The following is an 18443-nucleotide window of genomic DNA, read 5'->3' as shown; positions in this document are numbered from 1 at the left end:
TGCTGCCAGGGCTGGAGCCCCTCTGCTCTGGAGCCAGCCTGGCACAGCTGGGGCTGCTCAGCTGCACCAGAGAAGCTGCAGGGACACCTCAGCCCCCCCTGCCAGGGCCTGCAGGGGCTCCAGGAGAGCTGCACAGCCCCTGGGGACAAGGCAGGCAGGGACAGCAGCCAGGCAATGGCTCCCAGGGCCAGAGGGCAGGGACAGATTTTGGCCCATTGGGAATGAGGAATTGCTGGCTGGGAGGGTGGGCAGGCCCTGGCCCAGGGTGCCCAGAGCAGCTGTGGCTGCCCCTGGATCCCTGGCAGTGCCCAAGGCCAGGCTGGATGGGGCTTGGGCAGCCTGGGACAGTGGGAGCTGTCCCTGCCCATGGCAGGGGGTGGAACAGGATGGCCTTTAAAGATGACTTCCAACCACTCTAGGATTCCAAGAGCAGTGTTTCCCAACATCTCCACTGATGCCCCAGCTGGTGGGGCAGGCTGCAGCCTTGGCAAGTTTGCAGGTGATACAGAACTGGGAGGAGAAGCTGAAACACATGATGGTTGGGCTGCTAGAGGGACAAGGACAAGCTGGATAAACACTATGGATAAACACAGCAATGAAGGGATGTACCAGACCCTGGGAGTTGAGGGTCAACCACGTGCAAAGCAGCTTTGCAGCAAAGGCCCCCATGTTCCTGGGGAACACAGAATTGAAGGTGCACCAGCAACTGACCCTCATAGCAAAGAAAGCCCTGGGCCCCTTGGGCTGCATGAGGCACAGCACCACCAGCCCAAAGATGAGGTGATCCCCCCTCTCTGCTCAGCACCGGAAAGCCTCACCTGGAGCACTGAGCTCCCAGCAGCAGGGACATGCACACACCTCAGCAAGCCCAGCAAAGCACCACAAAGATGATGAGGGGACTGGAGTGTCTCACATGCAAAGAGAATCTGAGAAGCCTCTGATTAGCCTGGGAAGAAAAAGCTCACAGGGCTCCTAAAACATACAAATATCTGATAGGTGACAAGGTGGTGCTAGATCATAGGTAGGACTTGATGACCTAAAGGTCTTTTCCAATCTAGATGATTCTGTGATTCTGATGGGAAAGTCTAGAGATGATTAAGCCAGACACACTGATGCCCAGAGAAAGGACAAAAGGAAATGGGCCCAAATTGCAATACAGGAAATTGCATTTAACCGTAAGAGAAAAACCACAAGTTACACAGAGAGCTTGTGGAGTCACCATCTTTGAAGACAGCAAACATCAACTGGATGTAGCCTTGGGCATACAGCTCTTGGTGACCCTGCCCTCGGACATGAAAATCTCCAAAGATGCTTCCTAACCAGGCACTTTAACGATTCCCTGAAATCACAGAGCACAAACATTGAACACAACTCAATAAACAACAAAATGCAAGGAAAACTGTCTGCTGGGAATGAATACCAAGTCAATGTAGAAACCTGTAAAGCCACAACTGCACTACAAAGCACTCTGGGAAATACAGAAAACATACTTCAGGGTAAAATCCTGCAGTAGCAAGAGGATGGCTTGTTGTTTAATTACAAAAATGCTGTATTGGAAAGATCGGATTTTATTTATTAGGTTGGAAGCTTTTTATAAACACCAATTTTAAATTTTTGCCGAATGAATGTCACACTAAAAGCAAGGACTTGCTTTTTTTTTCACTCTGGTGAAAAGGAAAATATCCATGTCGAATTCCATTTAAAAGTCTTCTGCAAAACTGAGAAGCAATCAACTGGAAGTCAAAAACTCCATCTCACTACTGCTAGCAGGTCTGTTAGAGGTACGTTACCACATCTTATCTATAAAATTAGATTTTCCTCATTTATAAAATATTCTGGTAACTACAGAATACAGGCAAAATGTAATACTCCACATCATGCACCTAGAAGTATTTAAAGTAACCAAGTGCACGAGGCAGGAACATTAAATGGGAACTTTAAAATCTTTCATTAGTTACATGTATTGAACCAGTTTTCAGCTAGGCTGACGCCCCAGAAAACCTTTCCAGCAGAAGAAAAGCCAAACACTAATCACTGTCCTGGAGGTTACACTGGGGCTGGAGGATTAGTCATCTTTGGAAACCAGTTGTGGTTGTTCTTATTTTCCTCTCCCACTGCTTTTTCTGATCTGTGGCTGCTGCAGTGGGAGCATTCTCATCAATGTTTTCTCATAAATTCAGCTTACAAACACGAAAGAACAAAACCACTTAAGAATAGCTCACAGCTCTCACCCCCTACATCCTGCTGCAGAGTGAGGATCCAAAAACTCCTTACACAACTTAAATCAATCCTTTGGAGGATTGGAATAAAGAGCTGACTAAATCTTCCCCCCAAGCCTCTCTCTGCATTTCTTGGTTAAATAGGCTGTGGTGAGGAAGGGAGATACCAAAATGTGAGAAGACATAACAGTTGTTGTTTTCAGATGTTCTCAATAGAAGCCAGAAATTAAAAGAAGGAATTCTTACAGAGTTAATTACAGTGTTATTAATTCTGCAGATCTGGAATGGTTTGGGTCACTGAGGTCAGTATGAACGGATCTGGATGCCCGTTTCCAGTTTTTCAGATGTTACACCTTCAATAAGCAGGTCAGCAGTGTTCCCTCTTTCTTTCCTCCCCATCCTGTTCCAGCCACATGTGGAGCCAGGCCAGGAGTGCAGGACCCAGCAGCCCAGGGCTCTGCCTCTGTTGTAATGTGCTTATGACCCCTCACTGGCGGCACCTGCCCCTCTGATGGAGAATCACTGATTTAAATTCAACAGCTGGGACACTACCCAAAACTACATCAGAAGGACAACCATCAGGATGATGCCTCTAATCACTTATACTGTAATCAAATATTTTTAAAAATATTTTTTAAAATCAAAATAAGCCAAACTTCCAGACTCATGCTACCTACAGCTGCAGTTAATTAGAAGAATATAAACCCTCAGGTATTTTCACGAAGCAGGTTTCCCCTATGGCTCCTGTGCAGAATATCTCTGCAGCACATATCACAATATCTGGTTTGAGACAATTTGGGCATACTGGGAAACACCCAGTGAAACTGGGTCTCACTATATAAGGGTTATCTCCTGGACTCATCACTTTTAAACTAACACACCAGCCCCACATCAGCAGACCACTCAGATATCCTTCTTATGCACAACATCCCACTAACCAAATTACATTTCAAATTAAAGTCTCCTATGAAGCTACGAGTATGTTGTAAGGTTCTCTCATTTTTAACTGCACTGCTGATTCTTGGGGTTATTGACTAAAAATAACTGCCGAACTAAAATTTTATATATTTTATGAAGTGGGACACTTTGCATCCAACTTTAAAAGCATAAAACTTTAAATCTCTTGTCCTCTACATTAACAAGATTAATTTCTTGCTGCTTCTGCTCCTCAGAGTCCTTGATCAAAATTTAAAATTTCCCTCATCACCACTGTTCATATGCACAATTCGAATCCCTTAAGCTCATCCATCTCTGTCTCTAGGAGACACCTGCAAAGACGTTTGCTGCACCGTTCGTCCTCTGAATCATTTGTTACTCAAGATTTGCAAAGTTCTTTGCATATTTTAGTACTGAGGGTACTGCCCAGCTCTGGGTAGACACCCGGATCTCTCTCAGGAAACCCACAAAAGTGGTTTAAACATTTAGTTCTCAACTGATATCAAGATGTAGATACTCCTACTTAAAAGGGGGGAAAATGTATACATTCTGATGCTTCAGGCATTCTGACTGGAACATCTTAATCAAAATTATCAATTGTGACAACTTTAGCTGCTGTCAATACTTTCTTTAATTTGAGAAATTGGAAGACGTTTTGAATCAGTAACATGTTTGTTATTTTCTAAGTGAATAATTTTCTATATTTAGGCATTAATTAAATATTTTACTAAGCTGCCTTCACTAGTCAAAGTTCATGCAAAATTTGGGACATCAGAACAGACATGAGTGCATCACCTAGATGCAGAAAGCCAAGAATCTCTGCAGGGCACTCCCTGCTGCCAGTGGCACTGACTTCAGGAAGCTGCTGGAGAGGTGCATCCAGGGAAGTTAGCAAAGACAGAGGGGCTGGATCTCAGCAAGGTATTTTAGTCTAAGGATCAAACTGGCTGAGATGAGCATAAATTCTTTCTCCTTTCAGCTATAAGCTGTTTCAGTATATTCCGACTGACACACATTTTGTTAGCATTCCCCTGAACTCTTCAGACAAGCTATGGCATTTTTCTCCTTTTACTCCCAAAACAATAGCTTATTTACATACTTACCAAAGAATAAGACACCCTCCCAATGCTGATTAAATGCCAGACGTTACGTAGGAACGCAAAACCCCGGACTCTGAACATACTGCTACAATGGAAATGTGTGAAAGTAATTTTGTTCCAGTTTCATCTCATGGGAATGTGGGCTCATAAGCAACTAATTAAAAATAATTCTGACTGATCGAGATGTGTTTTAGCTTCACATGAGAATGCAACTAGAAAATGTCTGTGATAGATTTTTACCAGGGTGGGAGGAATAAAGATTATTATAAAGAAAGAACCTCACTCTTGCAATTTTTCTCCATTCAATTTCATTCTTTGTACATGAGAATGCAGAGTTTTGGCAACCTGTGCTGTTTTGTACTATTTGGGTCAAATTACCTGGGGAACCTGAGACGATATAATTTTTAGTGGGAAGATTCCAAATGAAAATGCATCCTTTTAAAGCAATCTGTAAGGCAAACAAATGAACAAAACCCTGCGTGGCAATCTGCCTGTAACTTCCATTTTTTATGCCAAAAGAAGCCACTTTGATCCACTCATCTGCACAAGCCATAGGAATTCCCTCAGCTACTTCCTCCTTCAAGTCCAATAGCTTTGGCTGGACTTGGACATATCTTTTAGGAGAACATCCAATCTCATTTAAAAATTCCAGTCTAGGGAAATCCAGAGCCCTTGTTATTCCAGCAACTCATATACCATGTAAAAAAAGACAGACCAGTCTCAGCTGGGTTTGCTTTCCAGCTACTGGACTGCATTGTACTTTTGCAAAGGATCACAGAATATCCTGAGCTGGAAGAGACCCCAAGGATCGTCCATTCCAGCCCCTGCCCTGCACAGACCCCCAGCAATCCCACCCTGGGCATCCCTGAGATCATTGTCCAAAGGCTCCTGGAGCTCTGGCAGCCTCGGGGCTGTGCCCATCCCTGGGCAGCCTGGGCAGTGCCAGCACCCTCTGGGGAAGAGCCTTTCCCTGATATCCCACTTAAACCCCTCCGACAAATCTTATTAAAGAGCCCCCTTATTGAAGGATTTATTCCCCCTTAATCTTCCAAATAATTTAAGGAGCAAACTCATAAAAATGCCATAGAGTACTTCTGATTTCTTTCAAAGTCAACCTGTTCCTTTTATCTTTTTGCATGATCTATGTGCGTGGAATTCCACCAGCTTCAAGAAAATACACCTTGCTTTCATCATGCTTACATGACAATTACATTTTTATATCAGCAATCTCTTCCCTTCACTGATTGCTCCTTCTCTAAAAACTATTTTGGATACTTAATTTTAAATAGGGCAGGACTTAACAAATCAATGCAGAGGGTTTCCACTAGACATGCATCCACTTGATAAGCATCCAGTTAAACTGTATTTGAGACCTGCAAGCCAGGCAGTTCTTCACCCAATGAATACCCACACCAATGATTTTATATCACACTGCCTTCTTGATCACTATGCTATGCAGTACAAAGATAAATAATCTGTAATAGAATTATTTATAAACAATTCTGCTCTGCCAAGTCACTCGATGTTGAGTGTAAAGTGATCCTTCCATAATAAACAACTCCAAGCCTCCAACAAAATTATGAGCAGCTGACTAAAAATCACAAAGCAATAAAATATTAAATTATATTCATTCAACAGACCTCTCTGACCTCTCTTTATTTTTTTTAATTCTATTTTTTCCCCCAAAGAAAAATTATCAAATGAGCTGGATTTTGGGGAAATGAACCACACCAACGCAGCAGCCAAAAAAAAGCCTCATCTCCTGAGCTGTGGCCCCAGCTCAGAAACTGAGCCCCACAAACCATCCTGCATGGAAGCTCAGAGAACAGAGTTTCCATAGAAATTTACAGGCCACTCTAGAGAAATATCAGCATATGGGTATTAATAAACCAGCCTGAATCCTTGAAGAAACATTAATGCAGTTTGATTGTCTTTTTTCTTTTGTCTTTTTTTCACTTGTTCTTGCTTCTATTTACTTCTTAAGTGACTTAATTAAATTCTGTTCAGCTGTTCCAAGGTCTGCCTAAGATTGAAGTTTAAAATACACCATAACCACTGAACTCAATGACTATTGGTTGACAATTACAGCAACTCACAGCACTGGGCAAGCATTGAAAATAAAAAGTAAAACTGTACATATTAAGCCCAGTAGGAAAAAGACCACCTTTGAGAGTTCAGGTTTAACACTGGTAATGGAGGCAGTTAGAATTTATCAGTGGCACAGCATTAAGACAAAAAAAATTTGTTCATTGTCACAAAAATGTACCATTTCCAACTCTGACACTAAAAGCTGGAGATCCTATGCCATGTTTCAACAACAAGAAAAATTACCCAGTCCAACCACAAAGATACTTTCTGACAATGTAATGACACTGCAGTCCCTGAATGGTACCAACCCAGTCCCCATCAGCCTTTCAGCTTGGCAGGATGCTGAGCAGAGACCACTGAATGGTGTTTGGGGGAACACAAAGGAAAAAGAGGAGGAAAAAGATCATTGGTAAAATGCCAGCTTTGGAAGCAAAGTGCAGAATCTTATTTAAATATCCTGCAGAAAAATAATGTTTTTATTCAGTATTGTAAAAAAAAAACAAACCAAAAACCAAAAACCCACAAGCTTGTTTATTTCTGAAGAGTGCTTAAATCTACCATTTTTTTACATGTATTGGAGAAATAAATTTTTCTTTGGGGAAAAATATTTTAAACTATGCTATCTAACATTCCAAAAATAGCCTGCTTTAGTGATAAATGAAGTGAAGCTAGTTCTTGCCTGTGACAGATCCAGATTCTGCCATCCTCATTACTCTACTTTTAACTCTATGACAAATGTGGGGCCATTTATGAAAGCTCTGACAGGTTAAGCTCACAGTGAAGTAAGGATCAATGTTTGTCTTATCCCTGGAAGTGTTCCAGGCCAGGTTGGACAGGGCTTGGAGGAACCTGGGACAGTGGGTGGTGTACCTGGAAGGGGTGGAATAGGATGAACTTTAGGCTCCCTTCGCACCCAAAGCATTTAATGACTCTAAACAAGGCTGATGCATTGACTATTTTACCAACTTAGGGCGAGCTTTTCACACTAACTGCCTAAAAACTCAATGGCAACAAATGCTCAGGATTATTGGAGAAAAAAAATTCACATCTGTCAAGCCTCATTTGAAAGAATATGAATTGCTGTACATCTCCACAGAGCAAATCCAATTAATCCAAGTAGAAGCCATTTAAGGTTCAATAATACACATGTTTGCCTCATGTTTTTCCTTTTCACAGACTAAAGTCAAAGAAAATATGTCAGAGTTGCAAATGCTTAAGCTGTTTTTGAGGATGATACCTAGACACCTTTCCTGCATTGTCAGGTCAGTAATCCACACCAGGACACAAGACTGGGATCCAGGCCCTGTGCCCCAGCACAGCTCGCACTCCAAGGAAAAAGGAACTGGAAACTGGATAAAAAATTCAAGCTGCCTTTAAGCAGCAACTTGAGCATCAGGTTGCAGCAACAGAACCATTTCTAGTAAATTAGCAGCATTTCTCAAAGCTAAGCTCCAAGGCCGTGATCCCAATAAGGCAGCACATTCTTAAATGAATATAATTGCATAATTCCATTGACTCTGATGGCATGGGAGAAGGATGGCTGCAAAGCTCATTCTCCATACCCTTCAGACAATGCCAAAACACTTCTGAAAGGGAGCATTATAATCTTATGAGATACATTTTGCTGTTTAAACAAACCTAGCATTAAGTAATAAAAGATAAGCAAAATGGGTAAACAATGTCAATTTGATATCGTATTTCTTGGTCTTTTTTTACTTAGGGGGAAAAAACCCTTAATTAAAATTAATCCATTACAAATTTTACCTCTGCAACTTTAAGACATATTTACCCAATTTACAAGGTTCAGCAAAACTGCATTTCCTGCTTTCACACAGTGTCAAGCTTGCTATGAAACTAAAACTGTCCATAATTTGTTCAGCATCCCAGAACTAATCATTGCTTGTTAACTGCCTCTTTGTCAGTACATGCACTAAGCCAGTCTTCCTTCAAAAGCAATTTTCCTGAGCTTGACTGCAATCCAGAGAGGTCTAAAACAAAACAGGAACACACACGAGCATTAAAACATCACACGATGAATATGAAATGCAAAAGGAAACAGTAATAGTGGCAAACATATCTCACATCACAAAGCAGTTGCTGCAATAAAAACTACATAGCACAGTCACAACAGAATTATTAGATATTAGGAATTTTGCATTACAAACTCAGGCTCAATATTTATGCTATGCTAATGCTGTGCATAGTAAAATGGGTATGGTACCCACTATGTTTCTAGAATTTGCAATAGACCGCAAGCAACATTGGCACTAAATCCCAATGAAAGCTGCCTGGAAACTGGTGCTGTGGGCTTGCTCCCTGAGGGACAGCAAAATAAATATGTGCTATTTTGCATTCCCTCTTCCCTGCTTTAAACAGTGTTGGCTGTCCAGTAAGTGTGGGTTGTAGTGTGCTTGTGCCACATCATCACCAGGTTCTTACACACATCCATGGAACACTGAAAACCTGACAAACACAGAATGGTTTGGGTTGGAAGAGACCTGAAGGACCATCTGTTACCACACCCCTGCCATGGGCAGGGACAGCTCCCACTGTCCCAGGCTGCTCCCAGCCCCATCCAGCCTGGCCTGGGACACTGCCAGGGATCCAGGGGCAGCCACAGCTGCTCTGGGCACCCTGGGCCAGGGCCTGCCCACCCTCCCAGCCAGCAATTCCTCATTCCCAATGGGCCAAAATCTGTCCCTGCCCTCTGGCCCTGGGAGCCATTGCCTGGCTGCTGTCCCTGCCTGCCTTGTCCCCAGGGGCTGTGCAGCTCTCCTGGAGCCCCTGCAGGCCCTGGCAGGGGCTCTCAGGTGTCCCTGGAGCTTCTCTGGTGCAGCTGAGCAGCCCCAGCTGTGCCAGGCTGGCTCCAGAGCAGAGGGGCTCCAGCCCTGGCAGCATCTCCGTGGCCTCCTCTGCACTGGCTGCAGCAGCTCCAGCTCCTTGTGCTGCTGGAGCCAGGGCTGGGGCAGCTCTGCAGGTGGGCTCTCACCTGAGCCCAGGGGCACAGGGGCAGGATCCCCCTGCCCTGCTGCCTATGCTGCTTTTGAACATGTTTAATGCAAACGTTAATATATTTGCACATAAAATCTACCAAAATAGTAATGAAAACTGTAATTTTTTTGATAAGTACAAAGACAGGCAACACTATCTGTGGGTATCAGAGCATCATTGGAGACCTTCTGCTCTGGACTAAAATTTATATTCTTTGCCAAGAATACTGGATGGTGGGATGGTGATTTATGAATCACCATAATTAATTATCTTCTGCCTTTAGTAATTTGTAAATTCCATCTCTTCTCTAAACAGGCTGATCACACAATAAAACACTGTAGTACTTAACAGAGGATGGATGCATGGATTCAAACAAAAAGCTTTTGACACCTCACTTATTTTGTTGTATTCAATGCTACTTACAGACTTAGGCAAATTTCCTGACTGTACTTCTCTAATCATCCAATATCAAAACAACAATGGAGAATTAGCCATAAAAAATAGCTACCTCTATATTTTTGCAGCAGCAATTTCTATTTCAAATCCTCTGTTCTCCTCCTATCTCAGAAAAAGATAATCTGCAATGAAAATCTGAGATTTTAAAATCTCTCCAATTGATGTACTCTGGTATACCTCAACTGATGCATAAGCCCCATTTCAGAAAGTGATACCAGCAAAAAAATATCCCCATCAGTTGTGGTAAGTGGGGAGAAACTAGATGAATGTTTTTCTCTAAAAACTTCACAAGCTTCTTACATGAAAACACATACAGTGTTATCAGTGCTTATTTTCATCCACAGAACACCTGAAAGATGCAACATTCACGGAGAAGCACTCAGTCTCACAAGGGTGATTTTGTCAGCTCAATATGTAGTGCTGTTGCTGTACAGAATTACCAAAATTTCATGGAAGCAAGCTGGAAGAATTACACTATTTATTTTACATTTTCAGGCTATCATTTCTACATGTAAAACATTACATCTGAAAGAAGATTGTAGTGTAGACTGCACTTATTATTAGTATTCATTTTTAAATAAGCCTTTGAAATCTCAGGCTTTTGACTGCTTTAATACCATGTCCCTGTTCCAAATTAATCTGGAGAATGCCCCTGGGACAGCTAGATTTTCATGTCCTGTTGAGATCTTCAGAGTAATCCTCCATCATTATGTACTACTATAATTTTTTTCTTTTGTACAAAAAGAGCTATTTCAGCTTGCATGCTGTATTTTCTTCCCTTGACAATCAAGCTGGTTTTACTTATGTTTACTGTGTGGTCCCTTGCTATTGTATGCTGTCTTAGCTGGGAAGCTGCATTTCCACCCTGGATGCCTTCCATGTTCTGATCAATTCTGTCACGCAATTTTTCCCTTGTTTTCCCAAAGCTTCTAGGGACTAGGTTAATATATTTAATTATCCACAGCACCAACAATGAAGTAGTAAAACTTTAATTTTTACTTGGAGTAAACAGCTAAGAGAAATCCTTTGGGTATGGCAAGTAGGACTTACTTTTAAATTCACCCTTTTTACGGTTTATGTTAAGTATCTATAATTTCCTATCACAAAGAAGGATTTGGGGCTGATGGATTCTCATAATTCTTATTCTGTATAATTAAAAGGAATCAGACATAAAAAAAAGGAGACATCTTTAATTGTCCCCAAGTAACAATCAATAGAAGAGGAAATGGACTCAACTTCTGTCACGGGAAGTTTAGGTCGGATATTGGGAAAAATTTCTTAACCCCAAGGGCTGCCAGGCACTGGTGCAGCTGCCCAGGGCAGAGGTGGATTCCCCGTCTCTGGAGTGATTTAAAAGCTGTGTGGATGTGGCACTTGGGGACATGGGTCACTGGTGGCCTTGGCAGTGCTGGCCAATGCTTGGACTCGATCTTAGAGGGCTTTTCCAGCACAAACAATCGTGTGATTAACTTCCACGAAAACTTCCTGAACTTGAGGCAAAAGCTCTATCGTTTCTACTCTTGAAAAGCAAATTATATAGACAACGTTACAAAAAAAAAACAATGGGTGTCAAGAAGTATTAGACACTTGCATGTAACCTCTGCACCAATTCCAAACAAACTGTACAACTGCAATGCAAGTTTTGTGAATCACAGCTCAAGTTCTTATGTCAAGGCTTTGGAAATGGATTAAAATACTTTAACATAAAAAGTACTTAAAGCTTCAAAAGGCCAAAGAATTTGTATTCTAAATTTAAAAAGACAAACCAAACCATTAGTAGACTCCCATTTCTAACACACTTTTTAGAATATACATCAAGGATGTCATAAAGACACAAACTATCCCCTTAGAAATCAAAATTATTCATCAGTTCACTGAAAACATGCACAGATCAGTCACAGGGCATGCAGCATGCAGTAAATGGAGAGGAGAGGTTAATAACCTGGAAGCATAGGATCTGAGAATGTGAGAACAAGTTAAAGACAAGAGTTCCTCTCCATTGTCACTGAGGGTCGAGAAGCAATGCTGCAGCGTAGAGCAGTGGGAGTGGGGGAAATACAGTTTGTCCAAGACATACACATATCTCCGCAAGTGGCGGCAGGTATAACTGAAAGACAAGGGTAGAGGGAGACAAAACAGAAAAAAGAGGTGTTTTCCTTTAAGAAAGCTAAGTCATGGTTCAACATCCCTGGCTTTTGTGCCAAGAGTCAATGGAAGGTGCCAAGAAAGCAATGGAGCGGTTTGACATAAAACAAACAGTTTCAAGAAACAGAGGGATCTGTTTGCCCCTGTGCCCACACGCTGGTTCTGTCACTGCTGCACGGGGAATTTGCCAAATCTCACACATTAGACACAAGAATTTGGGCTTCTTTTGGATGTGTGTGTCATTTCTCTCCCTCCTCCCCCTGTTTTTTGCTCCTGGCATCATCTTAAGAGAAGTTTTATCTCTCTGAATAAATGCAGGAGACTAGTCCCTGATTTACAAAGGTTACCTTTAAAAAAGACCTAAGAATGTTCACAAAATTTAACCGCCTTTCATGAAAACTGACTGTTGACTTAAAGGGGAAAAAATCATACTGAATTATTGCTCTTGTAGTCTGGGATTTCAGTGGTAGAGCATTCCTGTATTTAATTCTAGTTGCTCAAATGCAATGGCTTAATCATAACAGAGTCACTCAATTAAGACCTGGCCAGCTTTTCCATTAAGACCTAGAGTCACTTCTACGAAGTAAATACAGAGCAAGCAATAAAACATTTAAAATTGATATTAAGCAACCCTGAATGCACCTGAGTAAGAGATATATTGCCTATGCACAGGATATCCTCCCACTCATAATGGAAAGGAAAATAAATTCATTACCGTCGCTCACCTGCAACAAACTGCATCACTGGAAAACTCTGAGGCACATAGAAAATATAACCTCAACTACCTTTTATTATAGGGTTTGTACAGAAAATACTTCACAGCATAATAGTGCACAGCCCAGAGTGTGCCAAGTACGATGATGTGGTGTGATGATGTGTCTCAGTGATCTTACAGCTGAACTTGGTAATCCTGCAAATCTCTTCCAACCTTAATGATCCTGTGACTCTAAGTTGTCCAGAAAGTGCTTCAACTGGCCCTATATACTGAGAGACAAAAAGGTCAGCTCATGATGGTGCAACCAGGCTCTGCTGTCCTCATCTGCAGCCAGGGGACACGGCTCTCTCCAGGCCATGGAGTGCTAAACTGGGAAAGTTTCCCATGGAGATTTATGAAACCAAGTCTCTTCTGCTAACTTTGGCAAGAACCAACAACACCTGAACTCTAGGCTCCATCCAAATCAAAAAACCCCATTGTTTCATGGCATCATAGGTGGAAAATTGGCCCAGGGGTTATACACCCAACTATCTGCATTTCACAAGCCAGTGTCTCTCTAGATCCCTATGTGACATAGTCACATGTGCCTGAAACAATCTTTCCTGAGACATTTGTGTACCTCAGGGAAAAAAACAGGACAAAAAAGAGTGCCACCAACAGCTAATCAGTGCAATCAGTGGGACTCTCAGTCCAAGACTGCACCAAAACCAACCTCTCCCTCAACCTTCCTCTGCTTTGTTTTAAACAACACTCACTACTGGATTACACCAGTCCTATGTTTGCTCTGGAAGTTAAGGAACACAATATCCCTTTTGGCACTTCATCTGCAGACATGATAATTGTAAGGAGATGAAGAAGCTCAAGGATGCCATTTCCTAAGCCTTCCTGCCTTTTCTGCTTTCCTGACCACAGCACACTGTGAGCGAGGCAGGCTATTCTATTCACTCCATAGGCCAGGGATGGACAAGATAAAGGATTTACACGGTCCCATACTAAAGAAAACCCTCAACCCACAAGCCTGCTCTTCCAGCTACCTGGAGAGGCCACATATTTTTTTCCAAAAGCAAAATAAAGAGCATAATTTAGAATGATGATGCTTTGAAGATCTAAATGGTTCTAAGTCCACTGTTACCATTTACTATATTTAACCAGGCCTCTTACTAGAAAACTCCTTCCAGCTATTCAATCTTGTTAGATTGATCAAGAAATTGAACGGATCTTCCCTTGTAAAATCCTACGATGGTTTCGGTCGGAAGGGACCTTAAAGCTCTTCCACCTGCTCATCCACCTTAAAGTCCCACCCCTGCCATGGGCAGGGACAGCTCCCACTGTCCCAGGCTGCTCCCAGCCCCATCCAGCCTGGCCTGGGACACTGCCAGGGATCCAGGGGCAGTCACAGCTGCTCTGGGCACCCTGGGCCAGGGCCTGCCCACCCTCCCAGCCAGCAATTCCTCATTCCCAATGGGCCAAAATCTGTCCCTGCCCTCTGGCCCTGGGAGCCATTGCCTGGCTGCTGTCCCTGCCTGCCTTGTCCCCAGGGGCTGTGCAGCTCTCCTGGAGCCCCTGCAGGCCCTGGCAGGGGCTCTCAGGTGTCCCTGGAGCTTCTCTGGTTCAGCTGAGCGGCCCCAGCTGTGCCAGGCTGGGTCCACAGAGAAAGTAATAGCAACTGTCTTTGACCCCTGCCAACATTCTCCATAGATGGGAAGAACAGGACTTGATCCCATAATCACCATCACCATATTCCGGCTTAACTGACCAATGGGGTGAGGTGACAGCACGTGGTGGAGGAGGAGAAGTTTTGCCAAAACATCACCCAGAGGTTCTGGAGACACACCCAGGGTGACACAGTGTCAGCAGCACTGCCCTCCATAGGCATTCCTATTTTCAAAGCTGGACTAGTCTACTGACAAGTTTGACATTAAACTCACATCAAGAGCAATGCAACCCCCATAACTCTGTGACTTTCACAGCCACTTTGACCAGCAGAGCTTACATCAAATTGAAGACTAAGCATTTCTGTTATTAAATCCTCTGAAGTAAATCAGAATAAAATCAAGGCTTAAGAGCAGAATTCCTTTAAGACTATGTACATTAAGAGACATTGACATCAATTTTCACTGACTGCTTGTGACTTTGAAATAAGCTTACTTGATCCACCAGAAATGAGGTATCCAGCTACATCTACTTTCATTGAAATTTTTATTTTCTGCATGTTTTATGGGGCAAATTTCTTTTACTTTATAGCAAAAGGTGATCAAACTTCAACTACAATACAGTACCTAAATATTTGAAAAAAACTAGTGCAAACAATAAAGACAATCATATTTGATTTCAGGTGTGCGTGTGTGTGCATGTGTGTTATTCAGGTATCCTGTTTACCCAGAAAACAAAACTGTAGCTTACACTGTACTAAAAATCCCACTTCAAAAGACTCCAATCTCCTCATACAGAAATCCATCTGATCAACATTTTGAATTCTGATACGACAACATGACAGTATTGATTTCTAAAAGCTTAAAGGTAGAATGCTTTGTTACAAAACTCTGTCAGGGAAATCTGGGTGGACTTGAGTTATCCCAATCAAAAAAAGTTAACTATTCATACATAACAGTAAACTATCACTCTATTTATGGTAATGAAAATAATAAAACTCCTCTCCTGCCTTCTCAGTACACAAAATACACAGTGACATTCAACAGAAGTATAAATTATGAACAAAATTCCATATGCTCCAGCAAAACTTCAAGTTATTGAAGTTCTTTGTCTTTAATGGCCATGAAAGCCACAAAGCCCAAAACTTTCAGATCTAAAGCAACAGAGGTCAGCATCAGTATTTTGGAGACTAAAGTGCCAGGATCCTTTCTGCCTGGTAGTTCCCCATCTCTCACACTGCATCGGTTGGGACTCGCTGTGATTACAGAATATCAGCTGGATGGAAACATAAACATGAAAACCCAACAATATCTTTAAGATAACAGAAGATGCTCAAAACTGACAGGCATCATGGCAAAGCACCAAATTCAGTCCTTATAAAGTCAGAAAGCAGCATTTAGAAGGCTCCAAGGATTTAATCTCATAGGTATTTTTATAGGTTTCTTGTTTGTTTTTCATTTTCTCTACTACACATTGAGGATGGAGAATTGAAACACACAAAAATCGAACAAAACACCAAAACCAACATAAAAATGCTCACTTGCTAATCATTAATAATGTGAATTTTGGAATAAAAACATACCTAAAGTAATTTGATACTGTAAGAGACGGCACAGAGAACCTGACATCTGTGATGAAGCCTGTAAACTACCTGCTACCTGAGAATTTTTTCCTCTCATGTTTCTGGCATCCCTCAGTGATTCCTTCTCTGATCATGGCACTGTCTAATCTTGCCCAGCAGCTGGTATAGAGAGGGCAGGGAGGAAGCTGCAGTATTGGCTGACAAAAGAAAAAAAGAAAAGAGAAAAGAAAAAAAAAACAAAAGGAAAAAACCTCAAATAAACCACATCAGTCAGCCATATCAACCTCCTAGAAAAAGGAAAAAAATGTTAATTTGCTCAAAGGGATAATTGATCCTGCTTTTAAGTCTCCCCAACTTCGTGCTGTCCTTTCCTCTGCCACCCTGCAAGGGCAGCCTGCTCTCATCAAGAAGTGAATGCCTTCATCTGACTGCTGTGAGAATACTCTCACCCATTTACCCCAATCTTCTGTAATCCTGAAGCTCTGGTCCTCTGCCTGAGAGTTTTTATTTGTCTGAACCAGAAGAAGTTAAAATGAAGGCTGAGACTCTCTATTGTACTCACTGGTCACTGCTTGAAACCCAGGCACATGCAGGGGAAACATGCAATTTCTACACACACACAAAAATTAACCCAGCATATCTACATTTATTTGCAATTAAGTGCGGATTTGATGAACGCAAAGAAAAGTTTTATTTAGTTTTCTTACCCCAGTCACTAAAGGTATTCTGATGACAGGAGTTAAGCAAGAGCATCAAAGACACACTCTAAAACATATGGGAGTTTGATGTGGGGACCCAGAGGGAAGGTGGAGGTTGCCATGTGAATAGAAGAGAATATTTTCAGTAGGAAGGGACCTACAGCTTTCTAGTCCAACTGCCTGACCAGCTCAGGGATGACCAAGTTAAACCATGCTAAAGCATTAGCCCAGGGTGCCCAGAGCAGCTGTGGCTGCCCCTGGATCCCTGGCAGTGCCCCAGCCAGGTTGGACAGGGCTTGGAGCAGCCTGGGACAGTGGGAGCTGTCCCTGCCCATGGCAGGGGTGGAATGATATAAGACTAAAGGTGCCTTCCAATCCAAACCATTTGGGGATTCCATGATGGACCATCTCTCTAAGAAGGCTGTTCCAGGGTTTCACCAACCTCTCCGTAAAAAAATGCTTCCTAATGTCCAGTCTGAACCTCCTCTGGACAATTTTGAACCATTCCCACCCACGCTATCACTAGATTCCAGGGAGAAAAGGTGACTCCCTTCCTCAGGAAGCTGCTGCAGGGAGCAATGAGGTTGTGCCTCAGCCTCCTTCTCTCCAAATCAGGCCAGCCCAGACCCTTCAGCTGCTCCTCACAGGACATTCCTTCCAGCCCTTTCGCCAGCTTTGTAGCCCTTCTCTGGGAGCATCCCAGGACCTTCACATCCTTCTCAGATGGTGTTGGAGATTTTTTCAGGGATGGCCTAGAAGGCAGCTGTGAGGAGCAGGTTCTCACAGCCTGTTTCTGTGAACAGCAGAGGTTCTCAGGTTATTTTTAATTACAAGTAAAGGTGACAAACATGAAGGCCTTGAGAGCCTTGCACATCAGAGTTCTCAGGCAGCTTTCTCATAACAAGTGGATGTTCTATCTTTGGCTGTTTTGGGAAAGCAAGAATAATTTTGAGAACCCAAATCTTGGTATTGGAAACATAAGGAGGAGTTGGTGCGTAATCTCTGGCCTATTGTGAGCTCAGATTTTGCAATATGCATGAAGTGAATTAACACTGTTATAAAAGGTGCCTGATTGATGAATAAAGTGGAGACGATGGCTGACCAACGCAAGGTGGGTCGTCTCCCTCCGACTTCAATAAGATGGTATGTCCAGAACTGCATGCAGTGCCCAAAATGACACTGCAACAACGCTGAGCCAAGTGGGACAATCCCCTCCCCTGACCAACTATTTTTGCTGTGTGTGATGCACGCCAGGATGCGGTTTTCCCTCTGGGAATGCCATGGCACAAAGGATGTGACAGCTTCCTGCAGCTTTAGTTATCCCCCTGATCATGTGGAAGCCCTCCAAGCAACTTGTGTGAAACCAGCAGATAGTCAAAACCAAAAAATAAGTAAGACTTTGCTGAAGATTCTTCCAAAGCTTCTCTGAAAAATTAAACATTTAAACATCTAATTGGCCACTGAAATTATTTTGGTTTAGGTGATCATATCACTTCCAATATTTAACTCAAACTCCACATTAATTCAAGAAGTGAACACAAGGCTACAGCCACAGACTAAACCCCTAGCAAAAATAAGAGTTTGAAAACAAGAACTGTGGAAATTCATTACACATTTACATTCATTTTTTCATCCAAAATGTAAGACTTGAACAAGACAACAGCACTAAGCAAAACATGCAAAGCCACTTATTTGTTTAAACTAGAAAGATGATATTTTCTCTAGTGAAAACAACTATTATTTTAAAATAGGCAAAAATGTAAACAGCACCAGGCCAACATCCTAATGACACAGAAAGGAAGCAAGCTGGCCGGGGTATAGAAAAGTGGTATAAAACCAGTGTTCACTAACCCCTCTACA

The 18443-nt window shown here is 42.4% G+C and overlaps 1 protein-coding gene across 8 annotated transcripts in view; it reads right to left on the bottom strand.

Annotated features, from left to right (window-relative positions):
* Positions 1-18443, bottom strand: part of DYM (dymeclin) — a 212298-nt gene that overhangs the window by 81257 nt on the left and 112598 nt on the right. For 4 of the 8 annotated variants that reach the window (XM_074532155.1, XM_074532156.1, XM_074532157.1 and 1 more), the window contains one exon: positions 11733-11897. The exons of the other annotated variants lie outside the window; for them this stretch is intronic. In XM_074532155.1, coding sequence (XP_074388256.1) covers positions 11733-11897 — 165 coding nt within the window. The remainder of the gene's footprint in view (positions 1-11732; positions 11898-18443) is intronic. 8 annotated transcript variants of the gene reach the window in all.

Source organism: Zonotrichia albicollis, chromosome Z, assembly GCF_047830755.1.
Source record: "Zonotrichia albicollis isolate bZonAlb1 chromosome Z, bZonAlb1.hap1, whole genome shotgun sequence".
Taxonomy (NCBI): Eukaryota; Metazoa; Chordata; class Aves; order Passeriformes; family Passerellidae; genus Zonotrichia; species Zonotrichia albicollis.
The sequence above is the reverse complement of the archived record's forward strand: the minus strand, read 5'-3'. Positions and strand labels throughout refer to the sequence as shown.